The sequence below is a fragment of the Lactuca saligna genome, chromosome 5 (assembly GCF_052625555.1).
Source record: "Lactuca saligna cultivar CGN05327 chromosome 5, ASM5262555v1, whole genome shotgun sequence".
Classification (NCBI taxonomy): Eukaryota; Viridiplantae; Streptophyta; class Magnoliopsida; order Asterales; family Asteraceae; genus Lactuca; species Lactuca saligna.
The window spans coordinates 56,013,689-56,032,500 of record NC_136421.1 but is presented as its reverse complement, the minus strand read 5'-3'; the positions used below and the strand labels follow the sequence as shown (position 1 = coordinate 56,032,500).

General features: G+C 34.6%; 1 protein-coding gene across 4 annotated transcripts in view; it reads right to left on the bottom strand.

Annotated features, from left to right (window-relative positions):
* Positions 1-18,212, bottom strand: part of LOC145048836 (uncharacterized) — a 26,758-nt gene extending 8,546 nt beyond the window's left edge. For 3 of the 4 annotated variants that reach the window (XM_078997458.1, XM_078997461.1, XM_078997459.1), the window contains exons 1-3: positions 17,842-18,211; positions 15,939-16,887; positions 11,786-11,833 (exon numbers count right to left, since the gene is read on the bottom strand). In XM_078997458.1, the coding sequence (XP_078853584.1) occupies positions 11,786-11,833; positions 15,939-16,874 (984 nt within the window). In that variant the 5' untranslated portion in view covers positions 16,875-16,887; positions 17,842-18,211. Of the gene's footprint in view, positions 1-11,785; positions 11,834-15,938; positions 16,888-17,841 lie in introns of all 4 variants that reach the window. The other variant, XM_078997460.1, reaches the window with a different exon arrangement.
* Positions 18,213-18,812: the final 600 nt, after the last annotated feature.

Below are 18,812 nucleotides of genomic sequence, written 5' to 3'. Positions count from 1 at the left end.
TTCATTCCATCCTTATTAATTTCTAGTAATCAAGTCTCTAACTTGATCATTCATTTATTAGATCTATTTTCTTCCATTTATATGAAGGTTTTGATTCAAGGACCTTGGTCTTTGGGATTTGGATGTCCCAAATAGTTTACATTTCAGATCTAGGATCTAGGAGGGGTTCCATGGCATAAAGGTGCAAACTTTATAACCATGGAAGCCCCATGCAAGCTTCAAAACGTTATTGTGGCCTTTTTAGCTCAAAAAGGTCATGCATGAAGATAAAGGTGGGAGCTTTATATGTCTAAGTAATGTTATAGGGTAGATCTGTGAATTTCAGTTTTAGTTTAGTGCATGAATGGCTTAAGGACCAAGTTTTAGGTCCCAAGGAGTTAGTGTAACACCCCTAATCCAGCAGCACCAAGAAAGGAAAAGAAAACCTTAAATTAAGGAAGGGACTCGTCAAGTAGATGGAGTGACTCGACGAGTAAGAGCGCGGATAGTGTCGCAAGTTAAGTGACCTACTCGATGAGTCAGAGGACACGTGGGTGAGCCCCGCAGGATTATAGTAGTACAGGTGGGACCTGCTAGAGACCTTAGAGTTAAGATAGGGGATCGAGGATCCCAGGACTTGTAGAGCTATAGTGGCAGGGTAGATACAACAGTTTGGATAACCGAAGTTTCCTTTGCAGGTCACTGGAAGCAACTGAACGATTGAGTTAGGGTTCAATAACCGGTAAGAGTCCGGTAACCCGGTTGAGGGCAAATTAGTTGGGACCAGGGTGGTCTCGATTCCTCCGGAAGGCGGATAAGAGTCAGCAGAAACTTTAGTCAGGAGTAAATAATGATAGGAGAAGTTCGGAATGGAGCAGCTAGTTGGTTGAGAAGTGTTGCGCCTCTCACGGTAGGGTTGCATAATCTCAGAGGGAAGGGTTTGACCGTGCTGCGTAGCTCTCGTATGAGTCTAACCGTTGCAGGGATGAACCTTTTACTCGAAGGATTATCTGATCTATTCACTAGGATAGAATGTCAGCACCAGGACAGAGTAAGAGGAAGCATTCAGTAGTAGTCAGTGAAGTAACCAGCACGGAGGTGACCGGAGATGTAGTTACAGCAAAGACATGTAGAGAAGGTAGTTGTTTAAGGGAAGTTGCCTTATGAAGGCAAGTAGACGTGCAAGGAAGTAGGGGTAAACCCCTAGGATGTTCAGCATGGGTACTCGGGGAGTACCGAAAGGAAGGTCGGTTAGATAAGAGTCACGTTCCAGGATGATTGCAGATTAGAGTGCTCGCGAGGTATTATCGGCAAGGATTAGTTATGACAAGATGATCGGGTGGAGGGACGATGGAAGCGATTCTGCGAGAATCGGACCCAGTGAGAAACGTATCCATAGAATAGGGACGTGGTAAGCAGATTGTAGGATAGATGGCAGTAACAGACTTCGAGGACGAAGTCTTGAATAAGTGGGAGAGAATTATAACACCCCTAATCTAGTAGCACCAAGAAAGGAAAAAAAAACCTCAAATTAAGGAAGGGACTCATCGAGTAGATGGAGTGACTCGACAAGTAGGAGCGCGGATAGTGTCGCGAGTTAAGTGACCTACTCGACGAGTCAAAGGACTGACTCGGCGAGTTGGTCAGGTTTTGGGAAAACCCTAAATGCGGGCCTTGTACCCTATTTAAGGAACATTATAGCCTCTCTTCAGCCTCCATGATACTCCCTCAAATCCAGAACGAAACCTTAGTGCTTTCCATGTGTTGTAAACCATTTTTGAGGGTTCTTAAGTGTTCTTGAAGCTTTGAAGAAGAAGGAGTTGGAGGATTCAAAGAGGTGTTGTAGATCCACAAATCTCATCTAATCCTCATCATTTTCTGGTAATCAAGTTCTCATCTTGACCTTTACTTTGATAGATATCTTCTTTGTCATTTTTGGGGGTTTTTGGTCCAAGAACCCTAGCATGTGAGGAATGGACGACCCAAAGGATTATGTCTTCAGATCCAGAACCATTGAGGGTTGTTATGGCATAAAGGTGTAAGCTTTATGCTATAGGAGACCCAATGCAAGCTTATAGGATGTTGTATTGGCCTTTCTAGCCCAAAAGGCCCATGTATGGAGGAAAAAGGCAGGATCTTTGCATGGTTGTGAGGTGGTTGGGTCCTGATCTGTCTATGGGTGCTTGAGTTTGGGGTATGGTGGCTTGTGGACCAAGATCTATTTCCTTAAGAGTTAAGGTTTGCATGGAAACCCATTAAGTGAGGGTATTAATGGGTAAAGTTGAAAACTTTATCCTTAAGAGGTCATTTCCAGTTAGTATTAGGAGTTTTAGTCTTGGATCTGGAATGGAAGGGCTTAATCCACTAAGCTAGCCCAACAGACAGAGAAACTCGGCGAGTCCAAGGAGAACTTGACGAGTTGGAGTGGGTTGTCCCGAGTTGAGTCGCGTTAGAACTCGGCGAGTCAGAGAATGATTCAGCAAGTTGACTTGATTTATCACGAGTTGGATCAGTCAGGGAACTCGGTGAGTCAAGGGAGAACTCGACGAGTTGGTTCGCGATTTTAGGATTCTGAGCTTGTGAACTCGGCGAGTTGATGGAACAACTCGGCGAGTCCAGGTTAAAGTGTTAACTTTGACCGTGGACCCGTGACTTTGACTTTAAGAAGAGTTTGACTTCTGGAGAACATTTTGGGACTAAGTGTTATGTTGGTATTGGTAGCTCGGGGAGCTAGAGGAGCATCGGTTCGGGAAGTTGTCAGATAGCAGTCAGGAGGGTATCAACAAGAGTTTCAGTTGTGCAAGGTGAGTTTCCCTTTGTGTGAATGAGTCTAAGGCGACAATGTCGGCCCATGTATTTATGAGTAGGAAGACTCGGGGGTTAGCCCTAGGCATAATATGCTAGTATAATATTCCCGACCAAGGTCCGATGTTGGGCGAGAGCCCAAGGACTGTTTGCATGATAGATTATACTTGTCGTCTGTGTGATACTTGTATGTGCCTGGGTGGGAGGTGAGTGTGGGCGAGGTCCCGTATCTCACCACTAGCAGAGTACGGATAGAGTTCTGTATCTCATTAGTAGCAGATCAGGGGCGAGGCCCAAGATAGGAAAAGAGTGAGTGTGGGCGGGGGCCCGTATCTCACTAATAGCAGGAGCTTGGACAGGGTTCCATGACTCATATTTAGCAGGACAGGGGCGAGGCCCAAGATAGGGGAGGCCTTAAAACAGGAATATAGTAGGGTACGTTCAATTTATGTGTTATATATTATGGTTATATGTAGTATGTGCTTAGCGGGTGGGGACCAGAGACAGGCGGGGCCTAAGAGAAACAGATATGCATCCGAGGGGGGCTCGAAGCCATGCGGGGCGTGGAGCAGCGGGGCCGTTGTAGCTGGTGAGGCCCGAGGTAGTGGGCGAGGCCCGAAGTAGCGGGCGTGGCCCAGTATTTGTAGTATGTGATTATGCAGGTTATGTGGTAGGTTGGGGAACTCACTAAGCTCCGTGCTTACAGTTTTCAGTTTTGGTTTCAGGTACTTTCAGTAGCGAAGGGAAGAGCTCGGGATGACCGCATGACACACACCATTGATTATTCAGCCTGGGATGTTTTACTCTGATAATAATAATGTTTTGGAGCAATGAGATTTATGTTTTGACAGAATGATTTGATGACTTGTGGTTTTATTATTAAACTCAAATGAAATTATTAGACTGTATTTATGGGACGTTACAGTTAGGGTTTGAGCTAAACCCATTAAGAAGGGGTATTAATGGGTAAAATTGGAAACTTTACCCTCAAAATGACATTTATAGGGCTTATATGAAGAATGAAGCCTGTATCTGAAACCTAGGAGTTGAATCCATCAAGATAGCCAAACAGACAAGAGGACTCAGCGAGTCCAGAAAGGGGACTCGATGAGTTGAGTCGATTTGCCTTGATTCCGTACCAGGTGAAACTCGATGAGTCTGTGAAGGGACTCGACGAGTTGACTCAGTCAAGGTTTAAAAGAACGGAATCCCGCCTCGAGGCGTTTTCTTTTCGCCTCACAAGGCGTAAGCCTCGAGGCGGAGCGAGGCGTAAGCCCGAGGCGGAATTAATATATATATATATATATATATATATATATATATATATATATATATATATATATATATATATATATATATATATATATCTTATAAAAAATAAAATACTAAACATATAATTGAAACTACAATAATATAAAATTGAAACTCCAAGGGTCAGAACATATATTTTTATAAATTTTGGTTATATGCATCCAAATTATGCCAGAATATGTGTGGGAATCAAGAAATTAGATATCTAAACAACATTTGGTAGACTCAATTGAATGTATGGAACATCAATTTCATCAATTGAGGAAGAATTACAAAATGTGATGCAGAACAGTGCGATTGGAAAAGAAAAAAAGTCAAAATACGTCAAAATTAGACTAAAAATCAAGGCGCATGTTTCTGAAATTGGACGAAGGATACGTCTCAAATCCAACCACAGACGCGGCGCCTCTAGTTTGGCCATGGTCTGCTTCGCCTTAAGGCGCGCCTCAAGGCATACGCTTCTGACGATTTTTAAAACGATGGACTCGGTTTATCACGAGTCTGAATAGCATGGGAACTCGACGAGTTAAAACGTAACTTGATGAGTTGGGTCAACTGGAAATTGACCTGGACTTTGACTTTGACCAGAGCGTTGACTTTGACCAGGGGTAAAATGGTCATTTTACCCTTAGAAGGATTTTCAGTTTTTGACTAAATGTTTTTGTGAATTTATAGACGGGGAGTCGTTGGAGCAGCCATCAGAGATTCCTCACTTGAGATATCAGCAGCCAGTTTGAGAGATGAGTTTTCCTCCAGTAGGAACTGGTAGAAGGCACCAATGTCGGCCCGTTTGTGTATGTTAGCATATGTCGGACTTCATTCAGATGTTGGGGATAGCCCGGTGCAGCTTATATGTTCCGGACTTCGGTACGATCTCGGGGCAAGCCCAAGGAATGTTTGTATGCTTAATGTCTTCATGATTCTTGCATGTGTTTGTTTATGCATTCCGGACTTCGGTTCGATGCCGGGGATAGCCCGATGCAACTTATATGTTTCGGACTTCGGAGATAGGAATTTATCGAAAGAATCGCACTCCTTCGTATACGTCAGGAGTCCATTGATGAGAAAGGGTTGGGGAAACCTTGAACCCAATTCCTACAGTAATGAATATGAGCGCAATTGAAATTCCTGGGGAGTTATACATGTGTGTATTTATAAGATCATTCACTATTTCTAGAAGCTCGATCTCTCCCCCGGATGAACCATATAGGCAAGAGAAACCATAAACTAGAATAGAAGAGCTTGCCCCACCCATGAGTAAATATTTTATAGTAGCCTCATTAGACCGCTCATCTTTCTTGGTATATCCAGATAATAGGTAGGAGCATAAACTGAAACATTCTTGGGGGAAGCTTGAGGAAGGTTTATATGTTTATATGTTATATTTTAATGTGTTATTTGCATATTGTTATGATTCCGGACTTCGGTTCGATGCCCGGCAGGGCCCGATGACAGACTTCGGTCCGATGTCGGGCGGGGCCTAATGCCGGATTCGTACGATGCAGGGCGGGGCCCGATGCAGTAGGCAAGGCCCAGTATATGCTCTTATGTGTTTGTTTGTATGGTATGTGGTAGTTTGGGGAACTCACTAAGCTTCGTGCTTACAGTTTTCAGTTTTAGTTTCAGGTACTTCCACTAGCAAGAGGAAGAGCTAGGATCACTGCATGGCACACACCACAGCCCTTCAGCCTGGGATATTTCACTCTGATATTTTGACGTGTGATTTTATACATTAATAGTTGTTATGATATTTTTGACATACATGATTTATGATTTTTAGACGATGATGATATTTATGGTTTTATTAATGATTTAAAAACGAAATTTTTTGACCGTATTTTTGGCATGTTACATTCCATGAAAAATAGGGTGATGGGAATCAAACATCACCCACGAATGATAAAGAAACAGATGTTGATAATGTCTACGAAAGGAATGTTTAAAAGGTTGATGTTATGGGATATAATGTTTATCTGACATATCTAACTAGTTAGTTGTATGGTGTCTATGTTATGAATAATTTTTTTAGTCATCTTGGCTTGATCCATTCTAAATAATGATTCCTATATGCATATCAAGCAGAAACCCCGAAAGCTAGCCAAAAGTAATCAACAAAGGTATCTCATTTTTCTCGGTTTATCCTGAGCGTAACAAGTCAATTGGCTACATCTGTGACAATAGGGATAAATAAAAACTCAATAACAAGTCTTTTTCAATAAGGGAATGATGCAAAGCATTCTGACGGATCAAAAGAGGCCGAGAAAGATCAAACATGTTGGTTCAACAACATAGTCGGACAAATTGATTAGCCCACACAAAATTTGGTCCTTTAGTGAACCAATATAGAGAAGAATCATGACGGTCTAGTCCGACAACCCATACAAGCATAGGATAAAAAAGCTAATCGTTTATGACCATAATTTCATTAAATGCAATCAAACACTCCTGTAATTTCATTAAATGCGATCAGATACTCCTGTAATTTCATTAAATGCAATAAGAGGCGAGAAGACGGACCAAACCTTTCAGGTTCAGGATAAGATCCATAATGGGGTTTCTTGGGTACTTCTAGCCAGTGAGAGCACCCACAATTTCATAGCAAGGAAGGCAGCGGAACAGCTAGGTGTGCCAATCCAACACCAACCCGAGCTCCGAGATGCATTACTTGACGGTGGTCGAATGACTAGTAGTGGAATTAGCAAGGACTTTTCAGTAGAAGTACAGGGGTTTGAATTCAGTGCACCTATGTTTGCCATCCCCTTGGAAGGGTTTGATATAGTCTTGGGGATCCGATGGCTACAACAACTCGGAAAGATATTATGAGATTTTATGGTCCGGGAAATGGAGTTCACGGTTAAAAGGAAGAATATTAAATGGTTTGGCGAGTCCTCCGACGCAACAAGCTTGGCAGTGCTCACCAAGAACGATAGCCTAGAACAAAATTTAGACGAACTTTTGGATGAATTTGAAAATATTTTTAAAACGCCACAAGGGATGCCTCCCTCTCGGTCCTATGACCACCGTATCCGTCTCAAAGCCGACACCAAACCGGTAGCTGTCCGTCCTTACCAGTACCCTCATCTTCTCAAGGACAAAATAGAAAAGCAATGCACAGAGATGTTGAGAAGTAGAACTATCAGACCTAGACAATCACTGTTTTCCTCACCCATACTACTAGCCAAAAAAAACATGAAAAAATGTAGCGTTTCTGCATGGATTACAGGGAGCTCAACTCAAAAACAGTGAAAGATAAATTCCTGATACCTATGGTTGAAGAGCTCCTCGATGAGTTGCATGGTGTTTCAGTCTTCACCAGGTTGGATCTAACACTGGGATACCATCTGGTACTCATGTTCCAGCCTGATATTGAGAAAACTGCATTTCGCACTCACCATGGACATTTTGAATTTCTGGTAATGCCCTTCTAGTTATCCAATGCCCCCTCCACATTCCAAATCTTGATAAACGAAGTATTTCATGCGTATCTACATAAGTGTGTTCTCATTTTTTTTTTTGATGATATTTTAGTGAATAGCCCCTCTATGTCTTCGAATCGTTTTTGAGCTATTGCAGGCACAATTTATATTTGAAGCAAACGAAATGTACTTTTGGAAGCCGAGAAGTAGCTTATTTGGGGCACATTGTTCATGAAAACGGGGTGGCAGTCGATCAAACAAAGATTGAAGCCATTTGTGATTGGCCAAAACCACACAACATTCGAACCTTGTACGGGTTTCTCGGGTTAACGGGGTACTATTGTAAGTTTATCAAGGATCACGGGGTCATCGCGAGTCCGTTGACGGGTATGTTATGTCGTAAGAGTTTTGCGTTTAGTCTCGAGTCCAAACTCGCCTTTAATCAGTTGAACGAAGCGCTCTCCAATTCCCCAGTTCTTGCGTTACCAGATTTCATAGCAGCTTTTATCCTTGAGTGTGATGTATCACTTAGTGGAATTGGTGTCATATTGCAGAAGGCTTTCTTCAGTCGGAAATTGGTTGATCGACATCAAAAACTTCCAACCTATGAACATAAGCTAATTGGGTTGGCCAAAGCGGTGGCTCATTGGCTGCCCTGCCTATGGGGTCGACACTTTTTGATCAAAATCGACCACTATAGCCTCCGGTTCTTGCTTGACCAATGGCTAACCACCTCTCCACAACAACATTGCATCAACAAATTACTTGGGTTTGACTTTACTATCGAATATAGAGCAGGGTCGTTAAACCGAGCCACCGATGCACTATCAAGGAAAAGAGGAACAAAACGAGACTGGAGAACTCTTTTTGATGTTAGATTTGCAACCAAAAATATTCTACACTCTTATGCGTTGAAATTGAAACAGATGATGAACTCCGGGAGTTGCGAAGAAGGATAATTGACGGAAATGAGGACAACAAGTAGGTTGTTAAAGACTGGTTGATCATTCATGACGGGTAGGTATATTTAAAATCCAGCTCTCCACTAGTAGATGAAGTGGTTTCAATGGTTCATAATGCCACTCGTGAAGGGGTACATAAGGCGATGGAACAGATACGTAGTGATTTTTATTGGAAGGCTACCATCCATGTTTTTATCCGAGAATGTGTCGTGTGTCAACGAAATAAGTGGGAAACCCTCCAATCAGCTGGACTTCTTCATCCCTTACCTAATCTCCGAAGGAAAGCCAAAGGACAACCTACCTCCATTCTATGAACACTAAGCTTGATTGATTTTTGGGCTTCCTGGAAAACATATTCTGTTACATTTTTAGGTTTTTTTGTTTCCTTTTCAAAAGGTGTAACACCCTGTTTTCATTTTAAATATTTTATAAGAAGAAGCTTTAGTCTATAAAATATAAAGTAAAAATGTATTGTGCTTTAGTGAAATTGCTCAACATGAAAGTTGTAGTAGACAGAATTACAAACCCATGGAGATAAAGAACATCAAAGACGGAACTCGTATGAGAAAGTTACAATTATCTAGAGTTAGTGAGAAAATGGCAGAAACCTGACGACAATGAGGGCAGTTGGCGACATTAAATGCCACTAGCCAACCAACCACCACCAATTAAAAAATGGCAGGCCTGCAACAAGGGCACTGCACATCCCTTCTAGGGTGTGGCGCGTCCAATGCTTTCCATCCCTATAAATAAAGGACCACCCTCACTCCTTCCTTGCACCTTTTCACTTTCAAGAATCTCTCTCCCTCTCGAGATCTTGGTTCGTCATGATTCGATTTCTTATTATGTAATCTCATTAGCGAAGCTCTAGAAGTTTTGGAGGGATACTTATAAGGAAAGGAAGCATTGAAGTTACACACATAGTCGTCCAGATTATGTCAAGTAATAACTGATTATATTTGTAGCCATTATGAACCTATAGATACTAGATTAGTCATTAATTCCAGTTAAAATTATTGATGGGTCTACTTACGGGAGATGTGTCTATTATAGACACGTTTCCTGGTTGTTGGATTTCAGCAAGGCTATATTTCAAAATGGTCCAGTCTCCCAACTCTTTTGACCGGCCAATCTTATTTGATAGTCATGAAAGTATATTCAGATGAGTTTTATCATTGTACCATATATTACAGTATGTGTCACATGTATGTTAGGATGTAGATATACTATAGTATGTTGTTAGGCAAGCAGAAAAATTTAGTCTTTTGCTTATTGTTGTTGGATTGTTTATTGTTTTCCTATTATATGTCAACATATTATAAGTTTAAAAGTTGAGGCCGGTCCAATTTTTGTGTTGAGGCCAAAATACTCAGGACGGACCAACTTTATCCTGAAGACCAAATGACGGTCCAGCTTTGTGCTGAACGCCATTATTTTTATGCATTGTATGTATATTGTTATATGTGGTATTTTGGGAAACTCACTAAATTTTGGCTTATAGCTGTAAAATTAATGTTATTCAGTTGATTCCTCTTAATTCCTCTGATCGCGGAAAGGCTCCAATGTGATTGTACTCGTATTGAGGAAGCAATTATATTTTAAGATTTCCATTAAACTCTTTATTATATTGTAACGATGTTTTAAATGAATGTATGACCATGATCTTTTAAGGAAAAACAGGTTTTTGAGTTGTTCTATTATGGTTTAAAAATGAAAATTCTGATTTGAAAAGTGGGACGGCATAGAAAGTATCTTTATTTTTTCACAACTTCAGGTTTCAATATAAATAGGATATGTTGTTATTTATTTCACACAAAGCTAAAGTTGAGTTGGGTGTAATCAATAAATTTCTTTAATTTTTTAATAATTCTTTTACCAAATAGACCACGTTTCCATTTTAATCATTCAAACATCTCATCATCTTAAAAGAATTCTAATCATTTTAAATTCTCTTTTATTTGACAAATTATGTGATATTTTACTTTTATTTTATTTTATTATTCTTATTATTCCTATTCTTATTTAATTTTTTGTATTGTAATAAATAATGAAATCAATCAAAATCTATCAACGTTCATCCATAAATCACACACGCACACATGTAGAAAATGTTATTGTTGTGGATTTTCGAACATTTGTTTGCCTCAGTCATAGTGAAGAATATTCGGATTTACGACGACTTAGTAGCACACCCTAAAGAGTATGAAGTGATTTATGGTGACATTTAAAACAATACAAATCACTAATTGAAATTTTCTTAATCTAGTTTTATGAAATTTGTGACCAAGTAGATACGACAATAACTTGTGTAAATCCGACTGAAATTGACGCCAATAATTTTCACCATGATCAAAGGAAACAACTATTACTTGGAATCCACAATTTTCATCTCCTATCATATTTTCTATAATTGTAACATATGAAAGAAATTCATTTGGAATTCTATTCATAAGTGGATATGAATTTTGTCTTGCTTGTTCTTGGTTGAAGTATAAGTTATACATTGATTCATCTTGGTAGTAGTAGGAGCCATGAGTTGTTTTTCTCCTTGCTAAAAATGACTTGCACATTCAAGGCTTCCAAAACAAATACTTTTTGTGTCCGTTTGATTCTTAGTTTAAATGAAATTAAACCCCATATATACACATAAAAAAATGTCTATAAGGATCTTGATTTGTACTCTTGAATTGCATAATTGAAGGTTTACTTTGACTATTTTGTGTTTCAATCATAGACATCCACGTGAATGTTTTATTTTGAAAAATAGAAACAAAAAAAATTAATATAAAGAAAGTTAATTAAAATGAACATCGATAGATATTGATTTGATTTTTTATTATTTTATTATATAAAAATAAAACAAAATAAAAGAAAAAAAATCATATAATTTATCAAATTAGAAAATTAATAAAATTAAATGATTAGAATTTAAAACAATGGGATGTTTTGAGTAACTATTATTTTGAATGCAACTTTTTACTTTGTATTAGAGTATTATTATATTATATTATAAGATTTTGTACTTTTACTAAGATTTTAACTAATTAGTAATGATTAATTAGCTGTTAAATATCTCATTAAAATTTAAGAAGTATTAAACTAATTTTCTACAATAAAAACTACACTTGTTTTGCTACTAATGAATTTCCCATGGGTACCCTCGAAACCTCACAACACAACTACCCCCAAGTTCAATGAAATATGGTTGGTTTTGGACCCAATACCTCACTTTGAGAATTCGACTTATAGTATTTTTGAAGGAAAGAAGAAAAAGGGTTATGATAATTATGTTTAAGTTTTGAATTTCAGTACCTTGAAGTCCTCTTCACCTTCTCGATTGTCTTTCAAATTATCTGCAACCTAATATTTATAAAAAGAAAGTTAGTACATAAATATTTTTTGTAATTCACATTATATATATATATATATATATATATATATATATATATATATATATATATATATATATATATATATATATATATATATATATATATATATATATATATATATATATATATATATATATATATATATATATACACCTTGTTTTCACTTGGAGCTAACCTAAATACAATATACTCCCAAAATCTTGAAACAAAAACCTACTTTATGAAATCAAGCTTGAAATAGAAACATAAGCAAACGCCATTTTGGTTTTATAAACCGTTTTGGTGTTTTGGTGTCATAAATTATTTTTGTGATTTTGAGCAATGATGAAATAGAAATCATTCGAATTCTTTTTAAATGGCTTAGTTTGAATTTTGCTAGACTTTTGAGTCTGATCTTATGTATTGATATTTATGAATTTATTAAAATTAAAATAATAATTGGGGTAAATATAATAATTTAATAGTTTATGATGATATTTATAGTATTTCAAACATAGATTTATATAGAGGGTATTGTAGTTAACGATAAAAATAATATTTTAAAATGATTATAATATTTTAAAAATGTTAAAAAAAACGATTTGGAAAAATATGATATTTTGAAAGTTTATGAAGAATAAATATGATACTTACAAATTAAGTTGAGCATATATATGATATTTTGATGCTTAAAAAGCCATATACAAAATTTCCCTTTTTATAATTACTCTCATTGTAGTGTCTATATTCATTCATATACGATCTCTCTTGATACGTCAAGAAACATTTTATAATTAAAAAAATTATTTTCTTTATTTATAGTTAATTAATTTTTAATACAATATTAACATGAATACAATAGATTATAATTTAATTATTATATAATTATTAAAATATATAGCATTTAAATAATAATAAGTATTTAATTTAATGCATTAAATGTACAAATTCAATAATTTGAATTCGAATATATATATATATATATATATATATATATATATATATATATATATATATATATATATATATATAGGTTTAGGTTAATTTGAGACCATACTAATTTTGTGAGACCGTGAGACCAAATCTAAAAATAATTTTAAAATGTAAAATAAATGGAAAAATCCAAAAATTCTTTTTTTAAATATTATTTTCGGAACTTCAATTAACTAAAAAAAATAAATAAAAAATAAAAAAAAAATTCCGTTTTTTTTTTTTTTTGAAAAATACATGAAATATTCTAAATAGAATATTACACTGACATATTCTAAAAAATAATTTTAAAATGCAAAATAAATGGAAAAATCTAAAAATTCTTTTTTTAAATATTATTTTCGGAACTTGAATTAACTAAAAAAAATAAAAAATAAAATAAAAAAAAATCCTATTTTTTTGAAAAATACGTGAAATATTGTAAATAGAATATTACACTGTACATATTCTAAAAATAATTTTAAAATACAAAATAAATGGAAAAATAAAAAAATTCTTTTTTTAAATATTACTTTCGGAAGTTGAATTAACTAAAAAAAATTAAAAAAAAATAAAAAGAAATTAAAAAATGCGTCCCACGGTCTCACAAAATTAAGCCGTCTCACATGAACCTAACCCTATATATATATATATATATATATATATATATATATATATATATATATATATATATATATATATATATATATATATATATATATATATAAACTAATAATATGTTTTTATAAATTGTGGTCCCTATAGAATATAGATATATAGATTGGCATGGGAAATTTTACAACGACGATAATGAGATGACAAGTTTGAAAGTGGTTTGCAAGGTGTTTGATAGTATGTTGTGGGCCTCGTGCCTAACTGCCTGCTTTTGCTTTTACTTTTGATTGATTTTTTTGTATTGTTTTTGTAAACGAGGGTGTTGAGGGTGCAAAGTGGGCAAATGTAAAGGGCCCAACTTTTTATGTTATATATATATATATATATATATATATATATATATATATATATATATATATATATATATATATATATATATATATATATATAGGGTTAGGTTCATTTGACACCACTTATATTTTGTGAGACCGTGAGATGCATTTTTTTATTTTTTTTTTATTTTTTTAGTTAATTCATGTTCCGAAAATAATATTTAAAAAAAGAATTTTTTGATTTTTTCCATTTATTTTGCATTTTAAAATTATTTTTAGAATATGTACAGTGTAATATTCTATTTAGAATATTTTACGTATTTTTCAAAAAAAATAGAATTTTTTTTTATTTTTTTTATTTTTTTTAGTTAATTCAAGTTCCGAAAATAATATTTAAAAAAAGAATTTTTAGATTTTTCCATTTATTTTGCATTTTAAAATTATTTTTTAGAATATGTCAGTGTAATATTCTATTTAGAATATTTCACGTATTTTTCAAAAAAAAAAAAACAGAATTTTTTTTATTTTTTTTAATTATTTTTTAATATTTTTTTTAGTTAATTCAAGTTCCGAAAATAATATTTAAAAAAAGAATTTTTGGATTTTTCCATTTATTTTGCATTTTAAAATTATTTTTAAATTTTGTCTCACGGTCTCACAAAATCAGAATGGTCTCAAATGAACCTGAACTTATATATAGTGGTAAGAGCTTTTTTCTGGTTCGTTCTACGCGTTTAAACATATTTAAATCCCCAGGACCGATCCTATTTTTGTATATCAAAATTTTGTCAAAGGTTTCATCATCCTATAAAAAAACAAATATGCGAACTTCTCAACACTTAATTTGATTGGGTAAAAACTTAAATAATTTATACTTTAAGAGTAAATTGCAAAAATAGTCTTATTATATGTATTCTTTTTTTACATTAGATCTCTAAATGATTTTTAATGAAAACACTAGGGTTTCTTGGGCCAATTCAAAGAAAATTGCATACAACATTTAACATTTACGGAGTAATTACTCTTGTCCTATAAAATAAATACAAATGTTTAAGGTTCACAAATACTTAGAGGTGTGGATGTAGGAAAATTGTAAACTCTAACCAATTTTCAGCATATATAAGTACAGAGATTAAGGTAATTTATCCATACTATTAAGTTTGTGTTTAGTGTATGAGCTGAAAATATAGCTTTTAGCAAAAAAAAATTAGTGTCTAATAAACAAGATGTCGCTAATTAACTAAGTAATAAAGTAATAAAGAAAAAATTAGATAATAAGTTAAATGAAAAATATAACATAACATAAATGATATTTGGATATATTATTAAAATTTAAAGTAATTGGGTATGAAACCTTATTCAAATAAATGTGATTATTCTTGATTACAAAGTTTTTTTAATGAGATTTAAAATTTGTTTTGAAGTATAATTTTTAAAATAATAAATAAATAATTATGGTCCTTCTAGTAAAATTTATTTGGAATGTTAATTACTCTAAAAAAAAAAAAAAAAAAAAAAAAAAGTTAAAGTCAAACTATAATATGCGTTATTTCGATCTCTTATTATATTTCTATTTGGTAAGGGTGTTAAAAAAAATTTGAAATGAACACCATCATAACGAAAAGTTTTGGTCTCTCCTAAAATAAAAACTATAATATATATTTATATGTATATTTTTAGCGAAAAATGAGCATTTAAGATATATTTGCAAACTTGTGGGAAAAAATATAATAAAATTATTAAGAAGTTATCTTAAATATTTATTTAAAAGCAAACTTGATAACCTACGTCAATAGTCTTATTCAACACCAAATTACATTAAATAATAAACTACTTATGCCCACTCAACACAATCTAAGTGTTTAGTTGTACTTTCTCTATTCTTCACATTTTTAAGTCATATGATTTTGTGTAGTTTGTTAAGGTTTACATGGTAGTTCGAAATTTTACACTGTTTGAATTGTGTGACTGCCTCCAAAAATTAAATACAAAGAATAAATTTAATTTGTTGCCGCAAGTATAAGAGTTGAAATGCGGGTAGTAATTAAATTTACAACTCCCCAAGACCCCATTATAAAATTTTGCACGTGATCATTTATAGAGTGCATATAGATGTTTAAATGAACTATTGATGAAATAACGATCGAAAATGAGTAGTCAATGTATATAGCAACTTACTTGTTGATGTGCTAACGCCTCCTCAAATTTATGTTGAAGCTCCAAAACCTGCTCAAGCTTTTCCACAACCTCAATGATCGACGGGCGTTCCTTGCGTTCTCTTTTCAGGCATTGATATGCAATAGCCGAAAAAAGATCCAAGGAATCTGCGCTCATTTGTTTTCTTAGAATTGGATCTATGATTTCCATAAGTTTTCCTTCTTTATAATACTGGTGTACCATAGCACCAAGAGGCGGTTTCCCCTTTTCATTTACCAGTCTTCCACAAAGAACTTCCATTAATACCATCCCAAAAGCGTATATGTCCGACTCTTTTGTTAGAAAACCGGTTTCAATGTACAGAGGATCAATGTAGCCAAATGCACCCCTGGCATTATTGATAAGGAAAGTATTCATCATATTTTCCGGACCAAATTCAGATAAACGAAAATCAGCTATCTTTGCATGCCAATTTTCGTCTAAAAGAATATTTGCACTCTTCAAGTCACGATGAAGGATTCTCTGTTGGGTTCCTGTAGGATTATGAAGATAACTTAAGCCACGAGCTGCACCAAGGCAAATTTGGAGGCGCTTCAACCAAGTGAGGTTAGCACTATGTAAATGTAGGTCGAGGCTTCCATTTTTTGCAAACTCGTAGACAAGGATCATCTCGTTCCCCTTATCACAGAAGCCAACAAAGTTTATGATATTTTCATGTCTATATTCAGAAAGAATTAACATAATCTCTTTCCAGAACTCTGATGATCCTTGGCCAAATTCTCTACGAAGCCGCTTGAATACGACAGTGACAGAGCCTGCAGCCCCAATGAGCACTCCTTTGTAGATTTGTCCAGAACCACCACGCCTAATCATATATTCATCAGCGAAGTTGTTTGTTGCTTGTAATATATCTTCCAGAGGAATTCTTAAGTGAGCAAACTTTTCTAGGGACGACATGATTCGTTTGTTTCTGAGAAAAGTTTTCAAGAAAACAGATTGTAACAACTGAAAAGGCACAAAGGGTGATGAGGTTCACTGATGATATATAAAGCCAAACACATTAACTAACCAGGAATTTTCGTCAGGGACAGCACAAAAAAAAAGATCCGGATAAAATATAAAGAGTAATACCAAATTAACCACAAAAAACAACTTAACATAGAAAGTCAGGGAAAGGAAGATTTTTACTGTGGTTTTCCCATGTGATCTTAATGACAGAGTTCAAAACATCAATATTTCAAAAGGATTGGAACTTTGGAAACCCAAAACCCCAAACCTACAACTAATTCCAATGGGATTGGTACTTTGGAAACCCAAAATTCAGAATGGTCAAACACTTGATTGATGATTAGGCATAACTGCATCAAAATGAAATTAAAAGGTTTATAATGAAAAGTTGCAGTTTATAACAAAAACCAGCAGAAATCTTGAACAAGATGAAAATCAAAATCATCAACCAAAATCGATTTTATTCCCAAAATTATAAATCAAAATCATTAACAGCTAAAATATATTGAAAACAAAGAACCAACAAGTTGGGAAGGTACAAGATGACAGATACAACACAATCACGTGGAAAAACTAAGCAATATTAGGCCAAAGATATCAAATCACTAACCTAAGTAGCTAACAAACTAAGCATAGAGATTAGCCACAAACAAAACGTCCCCAACACCATTGACCATCACACATTTGTTTTGGGTTTTAATTTGAAATTTCTAATCCCATTACTAACAAATATACCATTGACAATCCCAATTTATCAAAGATACATTGCAGATTGTTTGGTCAAAATAGATGTTAAGCTTGAAATTGAACTCAAAATTTATAATTGCAGTTCACCAATTGAGATGCGAAAAAATTGATGAACCACAACATGTTCGGAAATTTCGATATGTAAAATTACAGGGAAAGAGATGCTAACCTTGCAATATCTTTTTTTGATGAGTACTAGGAACTCGAATAGAAATTAGTACCAGGAAATCGAATAAAGCCTAATGCTTTATAAAAGAATTATTCACTGCTGATTTGCGAACATATTTAGTTGTAATTTCGATGTTGTGGTAGCTGAGTCCTGCGTTTAGATGAAATCGATAGACTGGTCAATGGTTCATAAATCGAAGATTCCGCTACCGAACGCCGCCTAAGGATCGATTTTGTGAAGATGGTGAGGATGACCAAATCGAATCCCAGTCCCTTCGTCAACAACCAGTGAAGTCCCTTCGTCAACAACCAGTGAAGCAAGAAGACGAAGCAATAATTGCCTCTACAATATAATTTATCTAATCATGCAAATCTGACGGGGGAATTTTATCCGCACTTAAAAAGTTGATGATTACAGACATGACTTTTTGACTATTTTATATTATTTTGATTTCTTTTTGTGATTATGAACAGTTTTTAATTTATATTTACCATTTCTTTTTAGTTTATTATATATTTATAGTTTCCACCACTTTTAGTTTATTGTAACTGCTTTTGGTCTAAGATATTGTTAGATGTTACTTGAAGTAGGTTATATTGGTGTGAACTTTGTATAGACCATGCAATATGTTAGTTCTTTTATTAGCGATAAATCATAGTTATTTATTGTATTTATCTAGTCTCTATATTTTAGCATATTTTGTTATGTTATCTTTGTATTCTCTGTATTATATATAGTATTGAATACAAGGAAATCGTTTAAGGTGAACTTTATACGCCTTATATGGTATCATATTAGGTCTCTTTTTCCTCTCACTATGATTGACGGCAACCAATCTTCTGATTCTTCTTCTATTTCTCTTAACACCATTCTCCACATGATCACTGTCAAACTATCCCCCACAAATTATTTACTATGGCGTAATCAGCTTCTCACCGTTCTCGCATATCAAAAACTATCGGGCCACATCG